This window comes from Podarcis raffonei, chromosome 8 (assembly GCF_027172205.1).
Source record: "Podarcis raffonei isolate rPodRaf1 chromosome 8, rPodRaf1.pri, whole genome shotgun sequence".
Classification (NCBI taxonomy): Eukaryota; Metazoa; Chordata; class Lepidosauria; order Squamata; family Lacertidae; genus Podarcis; species Podarcis raffonei.
The window spans coordinates 7,310,869-7,338,868 of NC_070609.1; the positions used below are offsets into that span (position 1 = coordinate 7,310,869).

The 28,000-nt window shown below is 47.5% G+C and overlaps 2 protein-coding genes across 2 annotated transcripts in view; both read right to left on the minus strand.

Annotated features, from left to right (window-relative positions):
- Positions 1 to 6,208, minus strand: part of CCDC61 (coiled-coil domain containing 61) — a 107,444-nt gene extending 101,236 nt beyond the window's left edge. The window contains exon 1 of the mRNA XM_053401854.1: positions 6,055 to 6,208. The gene's annotated coding sequence lies outside the window, so the exon portion shown is untranslated. The remainder of the gene's footprint in view (positions 1 to 6,054) is intronic.
- Positions 1 to 28,000, minus strand: part of NOVA2 (NOVA alternative splicing regulator 2) — a 67,607-nt gene that overhangs the window by 16,241 nt on the left and 23,366 nt on the right. Inside the window, exons 2-3 of the mRNA XM_053401849.1 lie at positions 21,573 to 21,716; positions 2,847 to 3,013 (exon numbers count right to left, since the gene is read on the minus strand). Of these exons, the coding sequence (XP_053257824.1) occupies positions 2,847 to 3,013; positions 21,573 to 21,716 (311 nt within the window). The remainder of the gene's footprint in view (positions 1 to 2,846; positions 3,014 to 21,572; positions 21,717 to 28,000) is intronic.

Below are 28,000 nucleotides of genomic sequence, written 5' to 3' on the forward strand. Positions count from 1 at the left end.
AAATTTACAGTAAAATAAGGGAAGATTTGCTGAGCAATTGACTAGAATTTGGAATACAGAAATGGGAGGCATGAGGAAGTCGAAGAAGAAAGGTTTAAGAAATTAGGATATGAAATGGTACTTGTTTTTTTTTTTGTTCTGTTTTTGTCTTTTGTTTGTTTATGTATGTTTTGTTTGTATGATTATAAAAATTGTTTAATAAAAACATTTTTAAAAAAAAGATAGATAGATAGATAGATAGATAGATGATAGATAGATAGATGATATAGATATAGATTAGAGAGAGAGAAAGAGAGAGAGATATGATAGCTAGCTAGCTAGCTAGATGACAGATAGATGATAGATGATAGATAGATGATAGATAGATAGATGATTGATAGTTATAGATGAGAGAGAGAGAGAGAGAGAGAGAGAGAGAGAGAGAGATGATAGCTAGCTAGCTAGCTAGATGATAGATAGATGATAGGGAGATGATAGATTTTTTAAAAAAACAACAAATAGATCCATTTTGCTTTCAGGTTGTTAATATTTTCATTGTTCTTCGCCTGGGCAATTTTGCAAAGGCGAACAATAATGAGTGCTAAAATTCAAGGCAGAAGCCTATGTACCTTACATTTTTAATTCAAATGGAATTGATATTGTTAAAGAAGCATCCCCCCTTCCAAAAAATGGGCAAGTGGAATCCCAATGTGAAATGTGACTGAGAGTCAGGGCGAAATTTTCAGTTTTAAGAAATTTACCAAATTCGGAACTCCTTCAAACTGTCATTTCAAGTTTCCCACGTGTTCAGGTAGAAAGCCCTTTGCTGCTATTTGACCCAACCTCATTCCCCCCCCCTAAAAAGAATATATCATCAGCCGAAGAAGAAGGCTCAGACACTTATGGAGATTGGGTCCTGTCACATAGCCATTAGCTATTACTGCTAAATGGAACCTCTATATTCAGGACCAGTCTACCACTGCAAATACTCTCTCTGTGCAGAAAGACTTTTTGCTGGCCATAATGCAATGGCTTTTTCCACCTGCCTTGCCCCACCCTCCAGAGCCTGAGAACCTTTCCCAGACCATGACTATTCTTATGAATGGCGGAAGCAGCTAGGAAGAGAGTTCAGGGATATTATTATTATTATTATTATTATTATTATTATTATTATTATCATCTAAGTTGTGTGTCTTTGTTTCTCAATTTGATCTTTTTACATGGTTTTGTACGCATTGTGGTATTTTATGCATTGTGACTTGCTGTTCTGTTTTATTGATCACAGTTTAGCAATTATTTATCGCAGTGGCGAAGAATGAATTTCCGTTTATGACTTGCTGATATTTGATGCTACTGTGTTCTGTTCTGTTCCAATGGATTACTCAACATGGCTTTAATCTGATAGACATTGCGTATTGTAAAGTTATGTTTTCATTATGGCTTTTATTGTATTGGACCACACTGCCCTATGATGTGTGATCGTTCTTGTTTCTCCAGCTTGTAAACCACCTTGCGTATAGCAACACAGAAAGGGGGTGTATAAATTAAAAGCGAAACGAAATGCAATACAGTGGTACCTCGGGTTACATACGCTTCAGGTTACAGACTCCGCTAACCCAGAAATAGTGCTTCAGGTTAAGAACTTTGCTTCACGATGAGAACAGAAATCGTGTTCTGGTGGTGTGGCAGCAGCAGGAGGCCCCATTAGCTAAAGTGGTGCTTCAGGTTAAGAACAGTTTCAGGTTAAATACGGACCTCCGGAACAAATTAAGTACTTAACCTGAGGTACCACTGTACCAGCTCCTGGGGACACATATCAGAGGATGGTCTGTTGCCTTTGTGTTGTTCTTCTGGTGGGAACTATCAAACAGAGGATGTGGGGAAAGACCGGGGCTAGGGAACACATATCAGCTTGAGGGCCGAATTTTCTTTTAGACGACCTTTTGAGGGTCACATGAAAGTGATGGTAGGGGCCTGAGCCAAAAGTGGGAGGGGAAAGGAATATCCATTTTCACCTTCGTACAGTAAGCTGATTTCTACACACACAAACAACCCTCTTTCAGACAAGCAAGGGATGTTATCAGAGTTGAAGGACACATTCCAGCCATGCAAAAACCACTTGGGGTGCGAAGTAGAGTTGGTGCGGTGTGTGGGGAGAGGGAATCTGGTGAATTTCCTTGAAACTCCTTGAAATTTGCGATGAATTTCCTTAAAAATAGCTCATTTGGTCAGCTTCGGCCATCACTAAACTAAAAAGCTCAACAGCTTTGCCTGAAAAAGTCAACGACTTTCTGTCTGGATTTTCGCTTTGTGAGCTATGGCAACCCTCAGATAGGTGATCCCAGGGAGCTGCCACATTTGGCACCCAGGACTAAGGTTCCCTGCCTCTGAAACAGGCTGGCCTTTGGCCTGATCCAGCGGAGATTCCCTTATAATTTTTAAGGGGCTCTCTGAAGCTCCCAGGGACGCGGGTGGTGCTGTGGGTTAAACCACAGAGCCTAGGGCTTGCCGATCAGAAGGTCGGCGGTTCGAATCCCCGCGACGGGGTGAGCTCCCGTTGCTCGGTCCCAGCTCCTGCCGATCTAGCAGTTTGAAAGCACACTAGTGCAAGTAGATAAATAGGTACCGCTCCGGCGGGAAAGTAAACGCCGTTTCCGTGCGCTGCTCTGGTTCGCCAGAAGTGGCTTAGTCTTGCTGGCCACATGACCCGGAAGCTGTACTCCGGCTCCCTTGGCCAATAAAGTGAGATGAGCGCCGCAACCCCAGAGTCGGACACGACTGGACCTAATGGTCAGGGGTCCCTTTACCTTTTACCTGAAGCTCCCAGCTCCCAAACAAACAAGCGATTTGCTCCCGTGCTCGCTCACCTGCTTGGCTCGGTCAGGATTCATGGTTGTCTGAGGCTGCAGGATATTGACTGATTCTGGCTTCACTACGGACTGGGGGATCTCCCGGACCTTTTCGGCAATGAAGTTGTGGACGGCGTTGAGAGCTTCCGCTGTGCCTTGAACCAGACACACGCGCTCCGTGGTCCCTGCATTGGGGAGAAAACAATTGAGAGGTTTTTAAATGGAATTGCAGGGGCTGCAGGATGACGACCCCACAGGTGGGGCTGGCCTGAGGCTTGGGTCTCCCTGGTCTCTTTGCTGGCCCTAGTAGGACCAACTTGGCCAGTTAGCCCTGGTGATCATTCAGTGTCTACTGACTGAGTTTTTGTTGATGCTTTTTTGTCGTCGTCCCCCCAAAATAACCCCTGAATTTTAGAATTTTATTGATATTGATGCTGCATTTTATGTTGTATTCTATGCTGTTTTATGCTGTTTGTAAGTTGTATTTTAATCAGTCTTTTATACAGTGGTAGCTCAGGTTACATATGCTTCAGGTTACAGACGCTTCAGGTTACAGACTCCGCTAACCCAGAAATAGTGCTTCAGGTTAAGAACTTTGCTTCAGGATGAGAACAGAACTTGTGCGGCGCCGGCACGGTGGCAGCTGGAGGCCCCATTAGCTAAAGTGGTACCTCAGGTTAAGAACGGTTTCAGGTTAACAACGGACCTCCGGAACGAATTAAGTACGAAACCCGAGGTACCACTGTATTTGCTGTTAACTGTCAGTTAAAAACTGAGCCCAGTTTTTAAACTGGAAAGGGCGGTGTATAAATATTTATTATTATTATTATTATTATTATTATTATTATTATTATTACTATTCTCTCAGCTGAAAAAGGAGGGTACAAAGAATGGAAGTTCAGACAGACAGACAGACAGACAGACAGACAGTGTTCTTGTAAGGAGGAGAAGATTGACAAGGGAATAGGATGAAGGCACTTTAGTGCAGAAGACTGAGAGCAAGTGAGTAACAGAAGATGCCTTATACCAGTTTGGGCTAATTGTCCATTTGTTTATTTATAATTATTTGAAAATGTACCACCCGCTCTTTCTTAAAATATCACCAGGCCGCTTACAACGTATAACATGCCATTTTAAATGCCAGTCTTTAAATATCTATAAAACCTAATTCAAAACATCCGTGAAACATCAGTAGATGCTGGCTGGTTTAAAGGGAAAAATCATCTTGCGAAGGCCTGGCTAGATGGCCCAGTTTTTAAAGGACACTCAAAAGAAGGCAGGGACAGTTCCTGGTGAGCATCTATAGGCAGAGAGTTCCACAGGACAGGCTTTAGGTCAGTATTGTCTCCTCTGGTGAGCACAGAAAGGTGTTTGCCAGGACTGCATGGCTCTGTCACTGGTCTATGGTCTCTCCCCTTATCACGACAACAAAGGAACAAGGCAGAAGGAAGGAGACAACCGAACCCAGTGGAAGGGAATGCTGTAAAGGTGTCATGCTTTGAGCACTACAAATACTAACAGACTACAAATGTTATAATAATAATAAATAATAAATTTTATTTGTACCCCGCCCTCCCCGGCCAGAGCCGGGCTCAGGGCAGCTAACACCAGTAAAATTACAATAAAACATAATGAGGGGGGGGACACAATTTGAAATAGAGGTTAAAATACAATTTAAAATGCAGCCTCATTTTAAAAGTAGCCCATGGATCAAAACCATAAGGGGAGGGAAACATAAAGGGTCAGACCGAGTCCAAACCAAAGGCCAGACGGAACAGCTCTGTCTTGCAGGCCCTGCGGAAAGATGTCAAGTCCTGCAGGGCCCTGGTCTCTTGTGACAGAGCGTTCCACCAAGTCGGGGCCAGTACTGAAAAGGCCCTGGCCCTGGTTGAGGCCAGCCTAACCTCCCTGTGGCCCGGGAGCTCCAATATGTTTTTGTTCGAAGACTGTAAGGTCCTCCATGGGACATACCAGGAGAGGTGGTCCCGTAGGTACGTGGGTCCTAGGCCACGTAGGGCTTTAAAGGTCAAAACCAGCACCTTAAACCTGACCCTGTACTCCACTGGGAGCCAGTGCAGTTGGTGAAGCACTGGATGAATGTGATCCCGCGGCAAGGACCCTGTAAAGAGCCTCACCACGGCTTTTTGCACCTGCTGGATTTTCTGGGTCAGCTTAAAGGGCAGCCCTGCGTAGAGCGAGTTACAATAATCAAGCCTGGAGGTGACCGTCGCGTGGATCACTGTGGCCGGATCAGGGCAAGAAAGGTATGGAGTGGAGTGCTTCTCTTCCAGGTTCTCTCCAGCCAGCGATGCCCTCTTTTGGAATATTCTATTAGTGATGTATGGAAGTGAGAGCTGGACCATAAAGAAGGCTGATCGCCGAAGAATGGATGCTTTTGAATTCTGGTGCTGGAGGAGACTCTTGAGAGTCCCATGGACTGCAAGAAGATCAAACCTCTCCATTCTGAAGGAAATCAGCCCTGAGTGCTCACTGGAAGGACAGATCCTGAAGCTGAGGCTCCAAGACTTTGGCCACCTCATGAGAAGAGAAGACTCCCTGGAAAAGACCCTGATGTTGGGAAAGATGGAGGGCACAAGGAGAAGGGGACGACAGAGGACGAGATGGTTGGACAGTGTTCTCGAAGCTGCCAGCATGAGTTTGACCAAACTTCGGGAGGCAGTGGAAGACAGGAGTGCCTGGCGTGCTCTGGTCCAGGGGGTCACGAAGAGTCGGACACGACTAAATGACTAAACAGCAACAAGAACAAATTCCATTCCCATTTCTGAACCCCCCTGTACTCCAGAAACTCATCAGGCTTTAGTGCTTTACTGCACCTCCGGTTTTTCTTGAAGTTTCCCCCAAACACACATGCACACACTCTGAAAGGCAGGAGGAAATAAGGAAGGGGAGAAAACCTTTAAAATGTTCCCTCGGACAAAACCGAGGGCGGAAAAATTAGAGGGTGAAGTTTGAATGCCGACAGTCCCGCTTGACAGGTATGGTGGGAGCTGTCGAGGAGATTCTGAGAAGTTTCCCCCTTGCTAAAAGGCGATGAGGACGTGGGTGGCACTGTGGGTAAAACCTCAGCACCTAGGACTTGCCGATCATATGGTCGGCGGTTCGAATCCCCGCGGCGGGGTGCGCTCCCATCGTTCGGTCCCACGCCTGCCAACCTAGCAGTTCGAAAGCACCCTCGGGTGCAAGTAGATAAATAGGGACCGCTTACTAGCGGGAAGGTAAACGGCGTTCCGTGTGCTGCGCTGGCTCGCCAGATGCAGCTTGTCACGCTGGCCACGTGACCCGGAAGTGTCTGCGGACAGCGCTGGCTCCCGGCCTCTAGAGTGAGATGAGCGCACAACCCTAGAGTCTGGCAAGACTGGCCCGTACGGGCAGGGGTACCTTTACCTTTACCTTTAAAAGGCGATGAAAAATCAGGGGGCAGAGCCTCAAGGACATTCCCTGAGAGGAAAACGGCAGTGCACTTGGTAAGTATTGAGGGGCCACCACTAAGCAGCCACGCCAGATTAAGAAAGCGCAAGGAGAAAGCACACACACCAAAAGTACACAACTGAAGAGACCCGGGAAAGCAGGAAAACACAAGAAAAGGTTTTCAAGCACATTATACCAGGAGGGGTGGGGGGTAAGCTATAAAAGAGAACCTATTAAAAAATGAAGGAAGTCTCTACAGACAATAATACCACAGAAAAAGAAGAAAGAGGCAAAACTATTGACCAAAGATAAGGCTGGCGATAAAAAAAAATATGGAGGAAATTTATCCACAGAAAAAAGACTGTGCCAATAGTCAGGGCAGACTGGGGGGAGGGGGGGAGAGGAGAGAGAGAGAGAGAGAGAGAGAGAGAGAGAGAGAGAGAGAGATGGCTCCTCCCATTGGAAGAGGAAGCAAAAGACCTGAAAGACCCATCCCATCCAGTAGCAATGAGTTCCCCTGTTCACTTGATGTCCGCCAGTCCATTCTGACAAATGGCAGCCATTCACTCCTCTGGGTGGGAGGCCTTATACAGTGGTACCTCGGGTTACAGACGCTTCAGGTTACAGACTCCGCTAACCCAGAAATAGAACCTCAGGTTAAGAACTTTGCTTCAGGATGAGAACAGAAATCGCGCAGCAGCGGCAGCGGGAGGCCCCATTAGCTAAAGTGGTGCTTCAGGTTAAGAACAGTTTCAGGTTAAGAACGGACTTCCAGAACGAATTAAGTTCTTAACCCGAGGTACCACAGTACAAAGTTGGACAGATGGCCCATGTAGTCCAGTACTGTCTACACTGGCTGGCACCACCTTTCCAGGGTTTCAGGCAGGAGTCTCTGCCAGCCTTACCTAGAGAGACCAGGTATTGAATCACAGACTCATAGAGCTAGAGGGGACCACAAGAACAATCTAGTCCAACCCCCTGCAGTTCAGGAATATTTTGCCCAACGTGGGGCTCGAATCCACAACCCTGAAAATAAGCTTCTCATGCTCTACTGACTGAGCTCCCTCGCAGAACCTGAGACTTTCTGCAAGCGAAGTGTGTTCTCTGCTGCACAGCCAGAACCCTTCCTCCTGCTGTTGCTTTGTACTGACAAGACACCAAGGAGAAGCAATATTTCTTAAACTATGGGACTCCCTCCCAGAAGCGGCAGGAACGGCCCCCAACTGGGATGGCTTTAAAAGAGGACTGGACGAATTCATTAAAAAGGAGCTAAACTATTTTGGAAAGGCGAAGAGACAGAGGGAACATTCGTACACATGTGGTGGGGCTGTAAAAAAGCTAAAGAGTATTGGGACATGTTGTATTCAGAGGTAAAAAGGATGTTAAAGCTCTCATTCCAAAACAAAACAAAAAACCCAGAGATGATCTTATTGAATATTATAGAGGGTGAAATACCTAAGAAAGTACTTGATATCTCTTCCTATATGCAACGGCAACGGCCACAATTATTTATGCTCAAAGGTGGAAGGACAAAAAAGTCATATGAAAGAAGAATGGCGGAACAAGTTAATAGAATATTCAGAATTAGCAATGTTGACTGCAAGGACAAGGAATCAGGATATAAGAGAGGAGTAGGAATACTTTGGGGAATGCTTAAAGAAATATAATACAGTCATACCTCATGATACGATTGCTTCTGGTTACGTGTTTTCGGGTTGCACACCGCGGCAAACCCAGAAGTACCGGAAGGGGTTACTTCCAGTTTTCGCCGCTCGCACATGCACAGAAGCGATAAATCGTGCCACGCTCTTGCGCAGACGCACCGCTTCTATTTGTGAACGCTACGGGTTGCGGACGTGCCTCTGTTACAGATTACGTCCACAACCTGAGGTTCCACTGTAACCAGATTATTTCCAAGTGGGGCTAGATATATGAGCAGAAGTTAGAAACCACTAGAAGAGGGGTAAAAATTAAGGAGATGCAGCTCAACAGGAACCCATGGAGGGATGTGTGGGGAAGTCAAAGAATATAGACTGGTGACTGGGGGCGGCCGCCGAGACCACATAACACTGGTCTTGAAAGACCTGCAATGGCTCCCAGTACGTTTCCGAGCACAATTCAAAGTGTTGGTGCTGACCTTTAAAGCCCTAAACGGCCTCAGTCCAGTATATCTAAAGGAGCGTCTCTACCCCCATCATTCTGCCCGGATGCTGAGGTCCAGCGCTGAGGGCCTTCTGGCAGTTCCCTCATTGCGAGAAGCCAAATTACAGGGAACCAGGCAGAGGGCCTTCTCAGTAGTGGCACCCACCCTGTGGAACGCCCTCCCATCAGATGTCAAGGAAAGAAACAACTATCTGACTTTTAGAAGGCATCTGAAGGCAGCCCTGTTTAGGGAAGTTTCCATGTTTGATGTTTTATTGTGTTTTAATATACTGTTGGAAGCCGCCCAGAGTGGCTGGGGAGGCCTGGCCAGATGGACGGGGTATTATTATTATTATTATTATTATTAATAATAATAATTGAAACACATGAGCACTTCAAGGTGCCTTGTGTAGTGAGTCAGATCCCTGGTCCTTCTGGCCCATTACTGATGGTGGGACCGTCAAAGGATCAAGGCCTTTGCCTACCTGCCTACAGGTTCTGGAATACAACTCCCATAATCTCCAGGGTCTGGTGGGATTTATAGTCCAAATAAATTGTTGTTGTTGTTATTATATGATAAGTGATAGTAACTGTAAAATTATGGGAAACATATATTCTTTTAAGAAAGAGGATTGGGGAACATTTGAGGAGGAGAGGGCTATTGATGGCTCCTAGCCATGGAGGCTATGCCTTGCTTCTACAGTAAGAGGCCTCTGAAATTGGCAGAAGCCACAAAGGGCTCTTGTGCTCAGATACTGCTTGCTGGTTTCCCGCAGTTGGCCACATCGCAGGTTCAAAAGCCCAGGGGAACCCAGGAGCCCCCAATGCACAAAAACAGGGGTCTGGGAGGTGGCCCCTCGAGTGCAACCAGAAGTCTGTTCTGCCGTTCCCCGTCCTCTGCTAGCTGGTCCCTAGAAAATTGTGCTGGCTGCTGCGGTTCGTAAAAAGCAAAGAGTGGACTCCTGTCCTTAGACGGCTATTTATAAAAATGCAGCCTGCCTTTTATCGCATTGACTGAGGGAAGAGAGTGAGCAAGCAAGTATCAGAGGGTGTGTGTGTGTGTGTGTGTGTGTGTGTGTGTGTGTACACAGGAACAAAAAAAGGGGAATGTTTTAGGCCACCTGAGAAGGCCAAGCGCCAGCACCATGGATACCAGAAGGCTGAGTGCTCACATTCTCCAACACAACACACACGCGCACAGCATCCTAAAGCCAGCAGCATCTTCTGCTTCTCCTCCCTGCCTTCCCCATAGCTGCTGCCTCAACAATACATCTCTGCCACAGAGTTGCCATGGCAACCCACAGCAGCCTCCTCCTCCTCCTCCTTTCCCCCATTGCCACCTTGCAATCTGCTGCTGCTGCTGCAGGCCTCAAGGGCTTGTCTTCCCAGGGACCAGAGGAGCCCCCTCCTCTGCAAAAAAAAAGGAGGAATGCAGCTCACTCAGTGGGGGAGGGAGGGAGACCGTCACCTGGGCAACCGGGGCAAATGGGAAACGCCAAATTTGTCTGCAGAAGCAAAGCCTCGTCCCCTCGCCTGCTAAGAAGGGTGGGTGGAAAGCTGGTTTCCGTTGAGCAAGGAGGGTCTGCGTACAACACAAAAATAAACTGAGCCAGAAAAAGACTAGCCCTCCTAGGCTTCAGCCCCAGTAGCTTTCTTTTCAGATGGGGAGGGGTGGCGTAGGAAGCCAGGGTTTAACCCCAGGTGGTTACCAAGGAGAAAGGCTATCTCTGAGCAGGTGCAGAGTGTGCAATCAGTGCCGGATTTATGTATAAGCTAAAAAAGCTATAGCTTAGGGCCACACTCTCTTGGGCCCCCCAAAAAAAGATTTAAGGGGAAAAACCTGGATGCACATTTCCAAAATATAAGATAAAAATAAGATAAAATAAAACCTATATACAGCAACAGTGTTTTGTGTTGTGTTGGCCCCTATGATGTAAGTCATGGGCCCCGCCTGCTAGCCTGCTCCCTAAAATATCACGGGTTTGCTCCTTTCTATATATAGGGTGCCTACATTCTGCATGGACTGGTAGCATAGCAACATGTGCTTTAGATACCTATTAGGTCCATAAATTACTATATAGCATATATTCAACACAAAAAACAGCAACAATTTGTTGTTGACAAAGGACAGCTGGACATAGAAAGGGCCCCATTACCTTCAGTAGCTTAGGGCCTCATCAAACCTAAATCCTTCCCTGGTGGCAATCGATTCCTGCCCACCAAAGAATTGGCAGGAATCTGGAAATACATTCTCAGCCAGAGTCTCTGGGGTGGGGCAGATGTTCACTTGAGCACCTCTCATTTTAAGGGTAAAAGTAAAGGTACCCCTGACCGTTAGTCCAGTCACAAACGACTCTGGGGTTGTGGCGCTCATTTCGCTTTACTGGCTGAGGGAGCCGGCGTTTGTCCACAGACAGTTTTTCTGGGTCATGTGGCCAGCATGACTAAGCCACTTCTGGCGAACCAGAGCAGCGCACGGAAACGCTGTTTACCTTCCCACCAGAGTGGTACCTATTTATCTACTTGCACTTGATGTGCTTTTGAACTGCTAGGTGGGCAGGAGCTGGGACCGAGCAATAGGAGCTCACCCCGTGGCAGGAATTCGAACTGCAGACCTTCCGATCAGCAAGCCCTAGGCTCTGTGGTTTAGACTAAGGTTACCAGACGTCCCCACTTCCTGGGGACAGTCCCCGGATTTACAAATCAGTCCCCATACAAAATCCATTGAAGTTGAAAAGTGTCCCCAGATTCATTGAAAAAAATCTGGTAAGCATAGTTTAGATCACAGCGCCACCCGTGTCCCTACCTCTCTTTTTAGGCAGTCCTATTTATTATTAGTTAAAGCTCTGGTTTTCCCAGTAGTGATGTATGGAAGTTAGAGCTGGACCATAAAGAAGGCTGATCGCCGAAGAATTGATGCTTTTGAATTATGGTGCTGGAGGAGACTCTTGAGAGTCCCATGGACGGCAAGAAGATCAAACCTCTCCATTCTGAAGGAAATCAGCCCTGAGTGCTCACTGGAAGGACAGAACCTGAAGCTGAGGCTCCAAGACTTTGGCCACCTCATGAGAAGAGAAGACTCCCTGGAAAAGACCCTGATGTTGGGAAAGATGGAGGGCGCAAGGAGAAGGGGACGACAGAGGACAAGATGGTTGGACAGTGTTCTCAAAGCTACCAGCATGAGTTTGAGCAAACTGCGGGAGGCAGTGGAAGACAGGAGGGCCTGGCGTGCTCTGGTCCAGGGGGTCACGAAGAGTCGGACACGACTAAATGACTAAACAACAACAACCTTAGTAGCCATTGATCCCTTATCTTCCATGAATTTGTCCGGTCCCAATTCCTTCCAATGCACACATTATCTTCAGAAAACACACTTCAAAGAAGATGTTGGTCGTTCCAAAGCCACCAGGTGTCTTGCATGGCTCCAGCCCCTTTGGCAAGCACTGATGAAGGAACACCCCCCCCTCGCATGTTCAGCATACTTTAGCCATCCATTCAGGCTAACAAACAGCGGATCACACACACACACACAACCGCCACTTCCTTTCAACTAAGCGCCTGTTTTAAATCCATACGCGTGACTCATGTTTCCAACTTTCACCTGGATGTGCATCCCCTCAACTTGCTTCCGGTGCGGCCGTTTGTTGACAGCCGCGTTCCTGGATGCCAGTAGCTGCGTTAAAGGAAATGGAGCCTCTGAGTTTAGGGACAGTCTACCTTGGAGGACTTGTAATGCTGGGAACAGAGAAACGGAGGGTGTGTGTGTGTGAGTGTGTGTGTGTGTGTGTGTGTGTGTGAGTGTGTGTGTGTGTGTGTGTGTGTGTGTGGCTGCTGTTGTCCTTTTCTTGCGATCTTCCAGGAGGCATACGGCTAGCCAGCCGGCCAGGATGCTGAAGGAGCAGGGCTCCTCTTTCGCTTTCCTATAAGCAGCTCAACCATAGCTGTCAACTTTCAGCCTCGAAAATAAGGGATCAGCAGCCTCACCTGTCCCAGGGACAGTCTACGGGATATCTAACAATCCAGGAGAGCAGCGGGAAACGGAGCTGGAATAAGGGGATTTCCCACAAAAAAAGGAAAGGTTGACAGCTATGAGCTCAACATGGGTGACCACAGAGCAGCAGGCTAGGACAGAGGGGGGGCCATATGGGCCACTTGGCCCGGACCTCTGATTCCAAAGGGGGCCTCGGTCAGCATATTTATCTATAGTGGTACCTCGGGTTACATACGCTTCAGGTTACAGACACCGCTAACCCAGAAATAGTACTTCGGGTTAAGAACTTTGCTTCAGGATGAAAACAGAAATTGCGCGGCAGCAGCAGGAGTCCCCATTAGCTAAAGTGGTGCTTCAGGTTAAGAACAGTTTCAGTTTAAGAACGGACCTCCGGAACAAGTACGTAACCAGAGGTACCACTGTATTTTCCATTTAGTCTTTATATGCAGATACGGTTCAAGCCTTGAAATAAAATTACCATATTTTTTGCTCTATAAGACTATAAGAGCAGCTGTGTACGTAAGTCAATCGAGAGTCCTTGGCTTGAGGCTGCGTTTTCAACCCCCTTATCCCCCTTTCCTTTTAAGCAACCTGGTCTGAAATGGCTCTTTTAAAATACCGTATTTTTTGCTCTGTAAGACTCACTTTTTCCCTCCTAAAAAGTAAGGGGAAATGTGTGTGCGTCTCATGGAGCGAATGCAGGCTGCGCAGCTATCCCAGAAGCCAGAACAGCAAGAGGGATTGCTGCTTTCACTGCGCAGCGATCCCTCTTGCTGTTCTGGCTTCTGAGATTCTGAATATTTTTTTTCTTGTTTTCCTCCTCCAAAAACTAGGTGCGTCTTGTGGTCTGGTGCATCTTATAGAGCGAAAAATACGGTGTTTGTCAGAATAACTTTTGTGAAAATTATTTATATACTTATTTATAAGACTTCAGTTATCCCATAGCTACCAACTTTCAGATTTGAAATTAAGGGATCAGCAGCCTCACCTGTCCCAGGGACAGTCTACGGGACATCTAACAATCTGGGTTAGCAGCGGGAAGCAGCGGGAAACGGCACTGGATTAAGGGAATTTCCCGCAAAAAAAGAAAAATTTGACAGCTATGAGTTATCCCCAGGGTAAAAAAAAGAGGAGAGCACATTATCTACCTGTCCCGGTCCTCTGCCTGACTCTTCAAGGCCCTGCAGAGCAGCAGAGACTGCAGAGGTGGTAAGCCAAAGGACCCACTGCCTGCCCCCTGCCTTCTCCACCATCCCACAAAAGCTACCAACAACAAGGGCTGCACTTTCCCGGGAACAATAGGACTGGCCCAGCCAAGTGTTAGTCAGCACTGGATAAATAGGAAGGGGTGTGGAGGGATCCTGGCATATTCTTAGCCTCTGAGAGGGAGAGAGAAATAGAACAGGGATCTAAGCTATCAAAGCACACAAGGCCCCTTTGGATAACCCAGACAGCTGCCGGAAGAGGGCTAAATTAGGGGGAGGGGAGGCAGAAGGGGGTATCCCCCCCCCACGCCACCCTGCAGGGCCAAGTTGGGCTGCCATGGTGCTCCTGGCAGGAATTTTGTGCCTCCCGCAGCTGTGTGGACCCAAGAACATCCCCAAACTTTCCCCAGCGTGCGGCAGGTGAGCCGCTTCCAAACTTCGTTCGGATTCACTCACATGCCGGCAAATTTTTGCCGCACGATTTGTGGAGTTGGTGCTTTTGCACAACAAACCCACTTTTTCTCTCTCAAAAAAATAAAATAAAATTCAACATCCTGCATTACGGAAAGGGGAGGGAAATGTGAGATGAAAACTGCTTGATGTCCCAACGAAAGAAAGAATTGATGAGCTACACAGAGTTGGCTAAATTGACATACAAATTGCGGGGCAAGGACAACTGTGACTTTAAGGAAGAATGGGGAGCTTTTCACAACTTATCTAAAAAGACAATAAAATGAATTGGACTCCTTGGCAGGTTTTGAATAAACATATTTGTTAGTTGATAACGTGGTAGATAGATAATGTAAGAACATGTATAACTTTACAACATGCAGAGAGTAATATGTGCTGAGAAATCAGAGAGAGGAAAGTCTCTGGGGGCGAGGGAGGGTTTGAAGGGGGTGGGAGAAAAAGGGGGAAAATAATGAATATGATACGTTTTGACAATTTGTAATGTGGAATTTGTTAATAAAAGCATTTCTTTAAAAAAAGGAAAAGGAAAAAAAACTGCTTGATGTGATGTCATCTAACCTGTGAACCGCGCCCTGATCTACAGATTAAGGGCAGTAAACAAATTAGATACACACACACACACACACACACACACACACACACATATATACACACCTTTCCGCAAACAAATCAGAACGAATGCTCAGTACAGAGCTGGTGTCATATAACCTCCCTCCCACAAACATTTATCAAGCAAGCCGAGACGAATGCTCAATAAACAGGGAGTCTGGAAGAGGCAATGCGGCGACATGGGGAAATTCGGCTCTTGAATTGCACAAGGACTACGCTGGGTGGGAATCAATGGAAACAGCATCAAGTCAATGGCGTCGAAGGAGATGCATGGGAGCATATTCCTGAATGGGAGAAAACAAGTCCCAGAATGTGGGCCACAACCTTATGGCTACAGAATCATAGACTTGTGGAATTGTAGAGTGGAAGGCCACAGCCCTCCAATGCAGGAATCTTTTGCCCGTATATATATATATACACACATATATACACACACACACACACACACACACACACAGTGGTACCTCGGGTTACACACGCTTCGGGTTACAGACACTTCAGTTTACAGACTCCACTAACCCAGAAATGGTACCTCGGGTTAAGAACTTTGCTTCAGGATGAGAACAGAAATCGCGCAGCAGCAGTGGGAGACCCCATTAGCTAAAGTGGTGCTTCAGGTTAAGAACAGTTTCAGGTTAAGAACGGACCTCCGGAACGAATTAAGTTCTTAACCTGAGGTACCACTGTGTCTGTATATATATGTGTGTGTGTGTGTATATATTATGCCAACAGGGTGGCAGCTGTTGAGCAGAGCATAAAATTCACAATTGCCTCTGCCTGGAAGGGGGGGGTGCAGGCCACCCTGGGTGTCATCACTGAGGGGGGTGACAAAATGGCAAAAAGATGTGTTTTTAAAATAAATTTTTAAAAATTGGGCTCACGATACTTTTTTTTTATAAAAAAAATAACTCCCGCATGTACCTCACCCCCCTTCCTACGCCACTGGGAGCTAGGTGAGGCGGGGGGCACTGGGCGCCACACCGCGGGGCCTGCAGCGTGCCTGAGCTATGTGTCTCTCCTGAGGGGGAGGCGGGGGGCACACTGCCTGCAACCTCCATGCTGCTTTTTCGAGCAGCGTGAGGCTTGCGTCTGCCCACTGCCTCAGCCGCCCTACAGCTGAGGGGGAGGCTGCAGAGAGGCTCCCCGCAGTGCGCCCTGCCTTGGCTTGCCCCGCCCCCATGGGCAGCTTGCCCCGCCCCCAGCTGAAGAACGCATGCACAGCACCAGGCACCCAAGCAGCCAGCTATGCCGCTGCCTGGCGGGTAGGATTTGTTGGGACTCAATTGTTTGACTGGAGTCACAGCCATGGCACTAGGACCAGTGTGATGCAGAAGTTAAGGGTCTCTGGGTGTGGGAGGACAAATTCTGACTCATTCGCAGCCCTCTCTCCTTCTCCCTGTCCATTGCACAGAGATCCAGAAAGCGAAAAACAAGTCAAATGCCGTATTTTTCGCTCTATAAGACGCACCAGACCACAAGACGCACCTAGTTTTTGGAGGAGGAAAACAAGAAGAAGAGGGATCGCTGCGCAGTGACTTCTGGGATAGCTGCGCAGCCTGCATTCGCTCCATAAGATGCACACACATTTCCCCTTACTTTTTAGGAGGGAAAAAGTGAGTCTTATAGAGCAAAAAATACGGTAATTGTCATTACTGTATAAAGCAATCCTGTATTCCTAGGACAAGCTTACAAAAAAATCACTCGCTTATGGTGAGTAAAAATGGCCTCTGAATGACCAGGGTTGGGGTTTTTTTTGTGTTTTCTTTTTGTGAACTGGAAGATATTTCTTCCCATAGCCACCCCACATGCCTTATCGGATTTTTGATGTGCCCAGGTGATTTAAGGCCAAATTATGCTTTCCCTTAAATGTATTTTAAAAGCTCACTTAAGACCACTTCACAGATCCACGGAGCCAAAATCCGGGCAAAGGACTCATGCAAGATTCCTGCAGAAAGTCCCTGCAGCTGCTTGGAGCACAGTCTGGATTGGGCCCCACACCGCTGCTTTCCCTTCAAAATAAAACGCAAGCAGCCAGCTAGCTTTTCTGAAAAGTGTGTGTTTGCCCTTGTTATGTGCAGGTAGATGAGCTCCTTCGCCTCTTTGTGGGCTAGGAACTTGAGAGATCTTACTAGCATGCCTGCTCTGGGAGCCCTTGGGCATCCACCACCAAGGACAAATTAATATCCAGCATTTCTCCCGAATTTTCTGCCAGTTAGCCTTGCTGCTTGTTCCCCTGCCTTTTAAAGGCCTTCCCCGTTCCGAAACTGCCCCTTCGCCTCCTGCTCCCCTTCCTGTTGGGCGCTTCATTCCTTTCCTGACCCTCTTTGAGCCTGGGGGTGGGGGAGGGAATCAGACAGCAGCTCCCAAATCTGGATAAATCTGGGCGAAAGCACATTGTGGCTGCAGCGTAAAGGCCATGCTCTGGCCGGTTTATCAGAAGGAGTGTTTCCTGCTATTGAATCTGCTTCCCTAGCTGGCCAGCCCAGGCTGAGTTTCCTGTTCCTTTTCCGTAGTTTGGCTTTTGAAAAATAGGGAGTCCTCAGTAACTACCGTATTTTTCGCTCTATAAGACGCACCAGACCCCAAGACGCGCCTAGTTTTTGGAGGAGGAAAACAAGAAAAAAAATACTCTGAATCTCAGAAGCCAGAACAGCAAGAGGGATCGCTGCGCAGTGAAAGCAGCGATCCCTCTTGCTGTTCTGGCTTCTGGGATAGCTGCGCAGCCTGCATTCGCTCCATAAGACGCACACACATTTCCTCTTACTTTTTAGAAGGGAAAAGTGAGTCTTACAGAGCAAAAAATACGGTAGCTAATTGAGAACCCCTGCCTTAAGTAGTTGTTTTAGCTAGGGCAAACCCAGCCAGTTGCCCAGGATATAATAATACAGTGGTACCTCGGGTACATATACTTCAGGTTACATACATTTCAGGTTACGGACTCCGCTAACCCAGAAATAGTGCTTCAGGTTAAGAACTTTGCTTCAGGATGAGAACAGAAATAGTGCTCTGGCAGCGCGGTGGCAGCGGGAGGCCCCATTAGCTAAAGTGGTGCTTCAGGTTAAGAAGAGTTTCAGGTTAAGAACGGACCTCCGGAACGAATTAAGTACTTAACCTGAGGAACCACTGTAATAATAATAATAATAATACCACAAAGTTGCACCAACACCACTTGGGCTGGCTCATGCATGCACACAAACAAACATATAGCATTGAGCTGCAAGCCTTTGATCGCTGACCTGGGTTTTCAACATGTGTGCCTGAAGGAAAGAGATATGTGTTTATTTATTTATTGCAAGTGACCTCCAGGAGTAGGGCAGAGAGAAGAGACGACATGGTGTGGCTGCAGCAGCACAACAACCGGACACCTTCATCTGCCCCGGCTGCAACAAAACATGTGTCTCCCATTTCGGTCTCTACAGCAAACAGCTGGCGCTCCAACCTTCCCGCAGTTTGACTTCACTCACAAAAGAGCACTCCTCCGTTGTCTCCCGAGATAAGACAGATGTATTTATTCCCCGACTTTTTCTCTGAGGAGCTGCAGGCGGACTATACATGGTTCTCCCCCTTCCCGCTGAATCCCCACAACAACCGTGTGAGGTAATAGGTAAAGGTAAAGGGACCCCTGACCATTAGGTCCAGTCGTGACCGACTCTGGGGTTGCGGCGCTCTTCTCGCTCCATTGGCCGAGAGAGCCGGTGTACAGCTTCTGGGTCATGTGGCCAGCATGACTAAGCTGCTTCTGGCAAAGCAGAGCAGCGCGTGGAAACGCCATTTACCTTCCTGCTGGAGTGGTACCTATTTATCTACTTGTACTTTGAGGTGCTTTCGAACTGTTAGGTTGGCAGGAGCAGGGACCGAGCAACGGGAGCTCACCCTGTCGCAGGGATTCGAACCGCCGACCTTCTGATCGGTAAGTCCTAGACTTTGTGGTTTAACCCACAGCGCCACCCACATCCCTGTGTGAGGTAATAATAATAATAATAATAATAATAATAATAATAATAATTTATTATTTGTACCCTGCCCATCTGGCTGTGTTTCCCCAGCCACTCTGGGCGGCTTCCAACAAAGACCAAAAATACACTAAAAGGTAGGCTAGGCTGAGAGGCATTGATCAGCCCTTAAGGTCTCACCCAGGGAGCTTCGTGGCCCAGGGAGGATTTGAACCCAGGTCTCACGGGGTACTGGCACAACATCCCAACCAGTACACCGCACTTGTTCTTGGAAGACAGTCTTGGCGGAGCGAAGGCCGTCCCGACTTGCAGCGCGACTGCGTGCGGAGAGCCCAGAGAGGTGGGAATTTGCGCATGGAGCCTAAACCGCCCTCGGTGGGCCAGAATCCGCAGCTCTCTCAGCTTTCAAGAATGCAGGAGGGCTGTGTTTCAGATGCATCTCCACCCTGGCCAGACCTCATCAAATACAAAGGGTTTCCTTTCCCTCGAAGGGGAAGGGGGGTTCCTTCCCGGAAGCTGCAAACAAACAAGGCACCTGCTCCCTGTTGCCAAGGCAACATGAGCGGAGGCCTTTGAGCGGAGGCCTTCTCTCTCTCCCTCTCCCCCGTCACCACGACACCCCTCCATCGTTTTTTACACTGGCGAGGATTTGCCAGCCCATCCCATAATCCGGCAATAAAGAGTGGAGGATGCGGAGGGAAAGCAGCTTAGCCAGGGCCTGTCCTGTCAGGGCTTTGTCTGCCCTTCAATCACAGCTTGGGATTATAGGGAGATGGGGGGGGCAAGCCTGGGCACTACGTGGCAAAGATGGGCAGCGTCCGCAACTGCGGGGTGCCTGGGGTCTTCGACGGCCTGACCCCTGCCACTGGGGTAGGGGCTGCTTTGCCGGCCGGCCCACCCACCTTACACGCTTGCAGCGGAAAGAGCAATCGTAATTTAAGTAGTTCACTTTCGGGGGGGGGGAGCAAAAAATAAAAGCAGAGACATCACCTTGCCAACAAAGGTCCGTATAGTTCAAGCTATGGTTTTCCCAGTAGTGATGTATGGAAGTGAGAGCTGGACCCTAAAGAAGGCTGATCGCCGAAGAATTGATGCTTTTGAATTATGGTGCTGGAGAAGATTCTTGAGAGTCTGCAAGAAGATCAAACTTATCCATTCTTAAGGAAATCAGCCCTGAGTGCTCACTGGAAGGACAGTTCCTGAAGCTGAGGCTCCAATACTTTTGCCACTTATGAGAAGAGAAGACTCCCTGGAAAAGACCCTGATGTTGGGAAAGATGGAGGGCACAAGGAGAAGGGGGCGACAGAAGGACGAGATGGTGGGATAGTGTTCTCGAAGCTACCAGCATGAGTTTGACCGAACTGCGGGAGGCAGTGGAAGACAGGAGTGCCTGGCGTGCTCTGGTCCAGGGGGTCACGAAGAGTCGGATACGAATAAACGACTAAACAACAACAACTTTCTGGGAAGGTGTGGCCGGTGGTGAAGTGGAGGACCCACATACAGGGCCCCTAAAAAGTCCTGAGTTGGCCTGTAGGTGAAACAGCAGCTCAAGAAAGGAGGAGCTCAGATTTGGGGTATCTGAAAGCCGGGGTGGGGACATAAGAGGCCAGCCTCTTGCCTTCCAGATGTTTGGAACAACAACTCCCAGCCAGCCAGCCAGCTAATGAGACGAACGGTCAGAGGCGAAGGGAGTTGTGGTCCAAAATGTCTGAAAGGCGTCAGGCTGGCGGTGGCTGGAGTAGCTAGAAGACCAAGAAGAAGAGACCTAAGGGAATGATAGGCAGAGAACGTGGAGGCCTGAGGGTAAGAGGAGATGGCAAGTTGAGGGAAGGTGAGGGGCTCTTTCAAACGACTTGAGCTGGGCCACAAATCAAACCGCACCAAAGTCTTACGGTTTAATGCCCATCTATAAGCTTCCTTGTCGGAGAGGCCGTAAAACCCACAAAAAACAACACTTCCCTCCCCAAATAAAACCCTCTCCGAAGCTGGTTCGCACATGCATGTTCTTCACTTGACAACTGCACCCTCGAGTGACAGTTGTGCACACGGGAATGCTATCATCGAATCGTAGAACTGTTGGAAGGTACCCCAGGAATCATCTAGTCCAACCCTCTGCAATGCAGGAATCTCAACTATAGCATCCATGACAGATGGCCGTCCAACCTCTGCTTAAAAACCTCCAAGGAAGGAGAGTCCACAACCTCTCGTGGGAGACCGTTCCCCTGTCAAACAGCTCTTACTGCCAGAAAGCTCTTCCAGATGTTTAGTCGGAATCTCCTTTCTTTTACCACGAAGCCATGGGTTCGAGTTCTACCCTCCGGAGCAGGAGAAAACAAGCTTGCTCAATTCTGCTTTGTGACAGCCCTTCAGATATTTGAAGACGGCTATCGCATCTCCTCTCAATATCCCCAAGACTCAACTTTCTTCAGGGGACTGAGTTCATACATTCGGCTGCTAATAATAATAATAATAATAATAATAATAATAATAATTTATTATTTACATCCCGCCCATCTGGCTGAGTTTCCCCAGCCACTCTGGGCGGCTCTCAATCAAGTGTTAAAAACAATACAGCAGTGCAGAAGCGACGTTTTTGAAATTTATTCCCTGCTTCTGTATCCTACCATCTTTTGCCAGGAACTCAAGGCTGTATCCATGGTTCTCCCCCTCCACATTTAACCCCTACAAACAACCCTGCGAGGTAGGTTAGGCCGAGAGGTGACCTTCATGGCCGGGAGCGGATTCGAATCCTGCTCTTCCAGATCCTAGTCTAACGCTCTAACCGCTATACCACGCTGTCTCTGCATACAGACACGTATGAACAAGCTTTTCCCCGTCCCTGGTTTTGGGACACCAGGAATGTACACCATATGAACCGCCAACGTTGGCAAATGTACAAAGAATTCCTTCCACCTTGTTGACCCTCCCAGCTGCCCACGCTCACCTGGATAGAAGTCCTTAGATTTTGAGAGCTTGATAGTGGCTCCAGTTTCTTTCTGCAATTGGACAATCGTTTGGCCTCCTTTTCCAATGATGGATCCGGCGGCATAGCTGGGGATCAGGACCTTGAGGAAGTACTCGCCATCCTCTGCAAGAGAAGGAACAGAAACAAGGCGTCAGGAAGCACCATCTGAATCCCAGGGCGGACGAGAGCCGGGGCAGTCTCTGGCCACAACAAGAAAGGGAGCCCGTGCCAACTTTCCAGGCAGGGCACGTCATCGCGGGAGACAGGCGTATTGCATAGAATTCGGCCTGGACTGGCTTCTAGTGTGGCAACACAAAGTCTCTTAAGGGACAGGAGGATCCAGCTGGCAAAGGGACTTTGGTGGCAAAGGGGTGGAAGGAACAAGAAGCCCCGACAATAACGGACTGGCATTACAAGCGACAAGAATTTGCTGAAATGGCGCAGTCGACAAATACCCTGAGAGGCAATTCAAAACAAAAATTTGCAGAAAAGTGGGATAGATATAAAACATACGTTCAAAAATACAGTAAAGGTTCGCTATCTATGCTGGCATCTGATTGACGTTGGAGTGAGACTGAGTTGAGAAATAAGACTAAGAGCACATATTGATATAGGAATGTATTAGATCATATGTAAAGAAATATACAATAATAAGAGTACATTCATTTGCAAAAGAAGGAATATACAACAGGAAAGACAGGAAGTCTAGTGTGTTGGTATGTATATGATTTTGGGGGGGGGGTTGTTCCCCCCCTCTTTGTTCTTTCTTTTTTTGTTTCATTTTCTTTCTACGTATATAAAATTTGTATATAATTTTTGTATACATCTTGGGAATTATATTATAGTAAGTCCTGTAATGTAATATGACAATGTTTACCAATGTAATATAAGAATGTTAACAAATACAGTGGTACCTCGGGTTACATACGCTTCAGGTTACAGACGCTTCAGGTTACAGACTCCGCTAACCCAGAAATAGTACCACAGGTTAAGAACTTTACCTCAGGATGACAACAGAAATCGTGTTCCGGTGGCGCAGCAGCAGCAGGAGGCCCCATTAGGTAAAATGGTGCTTCAGGTTAAGAACAGTTTCAGGTTAAGAACAGACCTCCAGAACGAATTAAGTACTTAAACCGAGGTACCACTGTAAATAAAATGAAATTATTTATTTTTTAAAAGGGAACCAGTACAGGTGACCTATTCCCTGTAGCTATTATTAAGGAAGGCGTCGCCACAGGCAGTTTGCGTCTTTGCCAAGAACATAATGCATTCCCCCAAACCCACAAAAGCACATCAGCAGACACCACAGAAGTCTGGTCCAGCATGGACCAAAATCCACTCCTGCCATCTCATCTGAGCTTCCATCCCCACTGCCTCCAGCCAGGTGTCTAGGGCTGGCAATCGGCGGCAGCTACGTCTGCGATCACGGAAACACAGATCTGGAAAGTTGGAGGTGGCGCCAAGGGTTGTCTAGTCCAGCCTGCCTGCCTGCGCACTGTCTCGCCAGAGTGGTACATGCTCTGGTTATCTCCCGCTTGGACCGCTGCAGTGTGGTCTACATGGGGCTACCTTTGTTTTTTTTAATATATCTTTATTAATTTAAAATAAATTAATATGAAATTAATTTTTTAAAAAATTTAAAATGAAAAACAGACGTACATACAAGTAAACAAACATGCAATCAAAGAAACAAATAGCAGAAAAAACAAACAAACCACCACACTATAAGATATAAGATTAATATAATTATCATCATATATACTCCTGGTATTGAACACAATTATAAAATTGATAGAAAAGAAATTTAAAACTGATTTCCAATTAATCTCACTGTACTTTGTCTATCTATTACTTTGTACTGCACAGTTACATCTTTCTTATATAATTTCTTTTTACCGCCCTGCAAGCTTATATTTATACAATACAGGGATCAGTCTAATTGGGCCGAGATGTTTCCTTTGATTCCACAGTTTCCTAAATATTCTTTAAAGATTCTCCAATCCTTATAGACTTTTTGTTTTGGTTGGCCCCTTGCTCCTCCTGTCACTTTCGTGGGGCTACCTTTGAAGGTGATGTGGAAACCACAACTAATCCAGAAGGTGGCAGCTAGACAGGTGACTGGGAGCGACCGCCAGGACCACATAACACCGGTCTTGAAAGATCTACATTGGCTCCAAGTATGTTTCCAAGCACAATTCAAAGTGTTGGTGCTGACCTTTAAAGCCCTAAATGGTCTCAGTCCAGTATACCTGAAGGAGCGTCTCCACCTCCATCGTTCTGCCCGGACACTGAGGTCCAGCGCCGAGGGCCTTCTGGCAGTTCCCTCGCTGCGAGAAGCCAAGTTACAGGGAACCAGGCAGAGGGGGCTTCTCAGGGGTGGCACCCGCCCTGTGGAACGCCCTCCCACCAGATGTCAAAGAAATAGACAACTACCTGACTTTTAGAAGGCATCTGAAGGCAGCCCTGTTTAGGGAAGCTTTTAATGTTTAATAGGTTATTGTATTTTAGTGTTTTGTTGGAAGCCGCCCAGAGTTGCTGGGGAAACCCAGCCAGATGGGTGGGGTATAAATAATAAATTATTATTATTATTAAAAAAATTATTGATCAATTTCCACATAACAAATTATCAAACCATATAATCACATACATTATTTTTCCCCCACCAGGGACTTCCCACAGCTCATTTCCCTGATTTCTCCTCACATATTTCCTCTGCATATTATAAAATTGTACATATCCTTACATATCTATCCATCATGTGGTCAACCGATAAATTTGTGTATGTTCATTCAAAACCTGCCAAGGAGTCCAATTCATTTTGTCTTTTTAGATAATTTGTTAAAAGTTCCCATTCCTCCTTGAAGTCACAGTTGTCCTTGTCTCGCAATTTGTAAGGAAGCTTTTAATGTGTGATGTTCTGTTGGAAGCCGGCCAAAGTGGCTGGGGCAACCCAGTCAGATGGGTGCCATATAAATAATAAATTTTTATTAGTGTTGCTGTTATTGTTAACTTCCTGCAATGCAAGCATCTCAAGCGTACATGACAGATGTCCATCCAACCTCTGCTTAAAAACCTCCAAGGAAGGAGAGTCCACCATCTCTTGAGGGAGACTGTTCCACTGTCAAACAGCTCTTATACTGTCCTAGAGACAGTGTCTTCTAAAAGCCTAAAGGTAAAGGTAAAGGTCTTCTAAAAGCCTAAAGGTAAAGGTAAAGGTACCCCTGCCCGTACGGGCCAGTCGTGTCCGACTCTAGGGTTGTGCGCCCATCTCACTTAAGAGGCCGGGGGCCAGCGCTGCCTGGAGACACTTCCGGGTCACGTGGCCAGCGTGACAAAGCTGCTCTGGCGAGCCAGCACCAGCGCAGCACACGGAAACGCTGTTTACCTTCCCGCCAGAGCGGTACCTATTTATCTACTTGCACTTAGGGGTGCTTTCGAACTGCTAGGTGGGCAGGAGCTGGGACCGAAAGACGGGAGCTCACCCCGTCGCGGGGATTCGAACCGCTGACCATACGATCGGCAAGTCCTAGGCACTGAGGTTTTACCCACAGCGCCACCCGCGTCCCATTCTAAAAACCTAGAATTCAGAATTTCTTTGTGTTTTTCCACTCCCTTCCCTTAGGGTTTGTTATGGTGCAACCAGGTCTCAGATGCAGAAAAACTAGGCACCCTAAGCAGTGGAGTTGATAACCAAACACAAGTTTTTAGTCCTCAAGGCTGCACAAAGGACCCAGCCTTTTTTGCCCCTGCCCAGGCCTAGCGGGAAGAGAAATGTTGGCATTCTGCCTGGTAGGTAACTGTTCAAAGAGGAACAGCTATGCCCGGTGGGGCAGCCGAAAGCCCACCAACTCATAGTTAAAATAGCTCTCCGCCTCCTGCTGCCACTCGGTTTCTTCCCATAAAATGCCATAGCAAAGAAACCCAAACTGAATCCCTTCGATATATGAAAGGTATGGAGTAAAGAATGCACACTGGACACATTTATAGAAATATTTGCAAAACCACTGACATTTCTTTGCGCTGTTTATTTATGGAAATAGACATTTCTTAACCCAGAATTAACCCAGCATCTTAAAAAGAAGAGACATCACCTTGCCAACAAAGGTCCGTATAGTTAAAGCTATGGTTTTCCCAGTAGTGATGTATGGAAGCGAGAGCTGGACCATAAAGAAGGCTGATCGCCGAAGAATTGATGCTTTTGAATTATGGTGCTGGAGGAGACTCTTGAGAGTCCTATGGACTGCAAGAAGATCAAACCTCTCCATTCTGAAGGAAATCAGCCCTGAGTGCTCACTGGAAGGACAGATCCTGAAGCTGAGGCTCCAAGACTTTGGCCGCCTCATGAGAAGAGAAGACTCCCTGGAAAAGACCCTGATGTTGGGAAAGATGAAGGGCACAAGGAGAAGGGGACGACAGAGGACCAGATGGTTGGATAGTGTTCTCGAAGCTACCAGCATGAGTTTGACCAAACTGCAGGAGGCAGTGGAAGACAGGAGTGCCTGGCGTGCTCTGGTCCAGGGGGTCACGAAGAGTCGGACATGACTAAACGACTAAAGAACAACAACAAACCCAGAATTTGCCCCACTACACACACACAGAGTAGGAACAGCCCCAAGCGCCATTGGCAAAGGCAGAAGGCAGTTGTGATGCCATCCCAGGGCACCTTGCGGGCCTGGATTCAAACCCAGGTGTCTTTCAAGTCTTCCATGGGCCTGTGCTTCCTTCTCTCCTGACCCTCCTATCCCTTCCTGCAGGAGCTTTGCTTCCCCAGCTCCTCACGCTCAGCCACCCTCAAGGTCTCCTTCTTCCTCAAGCAACTTCACATATTTTCTCTGCCTTCAAACCTTTTTTCCTCTGCCCTTTCTCACACAATGGGGAAGGGCTGCAGCTCAGTGATAGGACATCGGCTTTGGCTGCAGAAGGCCTCATGTTCAACCCCTCCTTCCATCTTCAAGAAGGGCGGGCCATGTCCCCTGCCTGAAACCCTGGACAGCCACTGCTGCCAGACAATACTGAGCTAGATGGACCAAAGTTCTGACTTAATATAAGGCAGCTTCATCCTAATAATAATAATAATAATAATAATAATAATAATTTTTTATTTATACCCCGCCCATCTGGCTGGGTTTCCCCAGCCACTCTGGGCGGCTTCCAACAAAACACTAAAATACAATAACCTATTAAACATTAAAAGCTTCCCTAAACAGGGCTGCCTTCAGATATCTTCTAAAAGTCTGGTAGTTGTTTTTCTCTTTGACATCTGGTGGGAGGGCGTTCCACAGGGCGGGTGCCGCCACCGAGAAGGCCCTCTGCCTGGTTCCCTGTAGCTTCGCTTCTCACAGCGATAAGGCCCTCGGCGCTGGACCTCAGTGTCCGGGCTGAACGGTGGGGGTGGAGACGCTCCTTCAGGTATACAGGACCGAGGCTGTTTAGGGCTTTAAAGGTCAGCATCAACGCTTTGAATTATGCTCAGAAATGTCCTGGGAGCCAGTGTAGGTCTTTCAAGACTGGTGTTATGTGGTCTCCAAAGACCACCAGGATGGTGAATGCTGCTTTTTTAGCAAACAGTCATCACCTCCATGTCATTCTCGTCTGCTTCCAGAGGCCCATAGCTTTTGGAAGCTGGATGCCGGACTCGCCGAACCACCGAAGCATAATATCAAATTTGAAAAAAATAATGATTGCACACTCCCAAGAAACCTGGACCCATTCAGACTGGGAATCGGTACCGGATTCCACACAAAGCTCTCCATTCCTTGGAGCAGCGTGGTGAAGATCAGCAACCTGAGATCGCAAAAAAAAACACACACACAAAAGCTAAACTTCCTACCCGTCTATAATAAGCAGCCCCCTCTCTTTCAGATGGGAGCACCTATTTTTATCTGGCCCTGGCGGAGGGGTTGTGCTGCTTTCCTGCGCAGAACTTACCCAAGATACAGGCCTGACCTACTTCTGCTTCCCAGTCCCACGCTGAGGAAGATGTTAATGCCGGGGCTGGCGAGAAACCTTGTGATAAGCGATTTGGACCCGCTGCTGTGTCCAGATTGCAAAGGTCCCCTGCGGTACTAAATCAAAGCCCTCTCTTGATGAAAACAGGTCTCTCTCTCTCGCTCTCGTTCTCTCGCTCTCCACTCCACCTCCCCGTCACTTTTTGTTTTTCAAAAAGATGCCAGAACAGAAGGACCCAAAGGGAGAGACGTCCTTCTGACTGGAGATCCAGGCATGTGCAAAGGTGTGTGTGAGTGTGTGCATGTGTGCACACTCATATAACACACACACACACACACAAACACACACACACACCAGGTTATGCTTTTGATGCGGAAATTCCATATGGCACCTCCGCCTCCCTGAATTAACATGCAGCATGCAAATCACTGGTGTTGGAACGTGTCACATTACTCCGG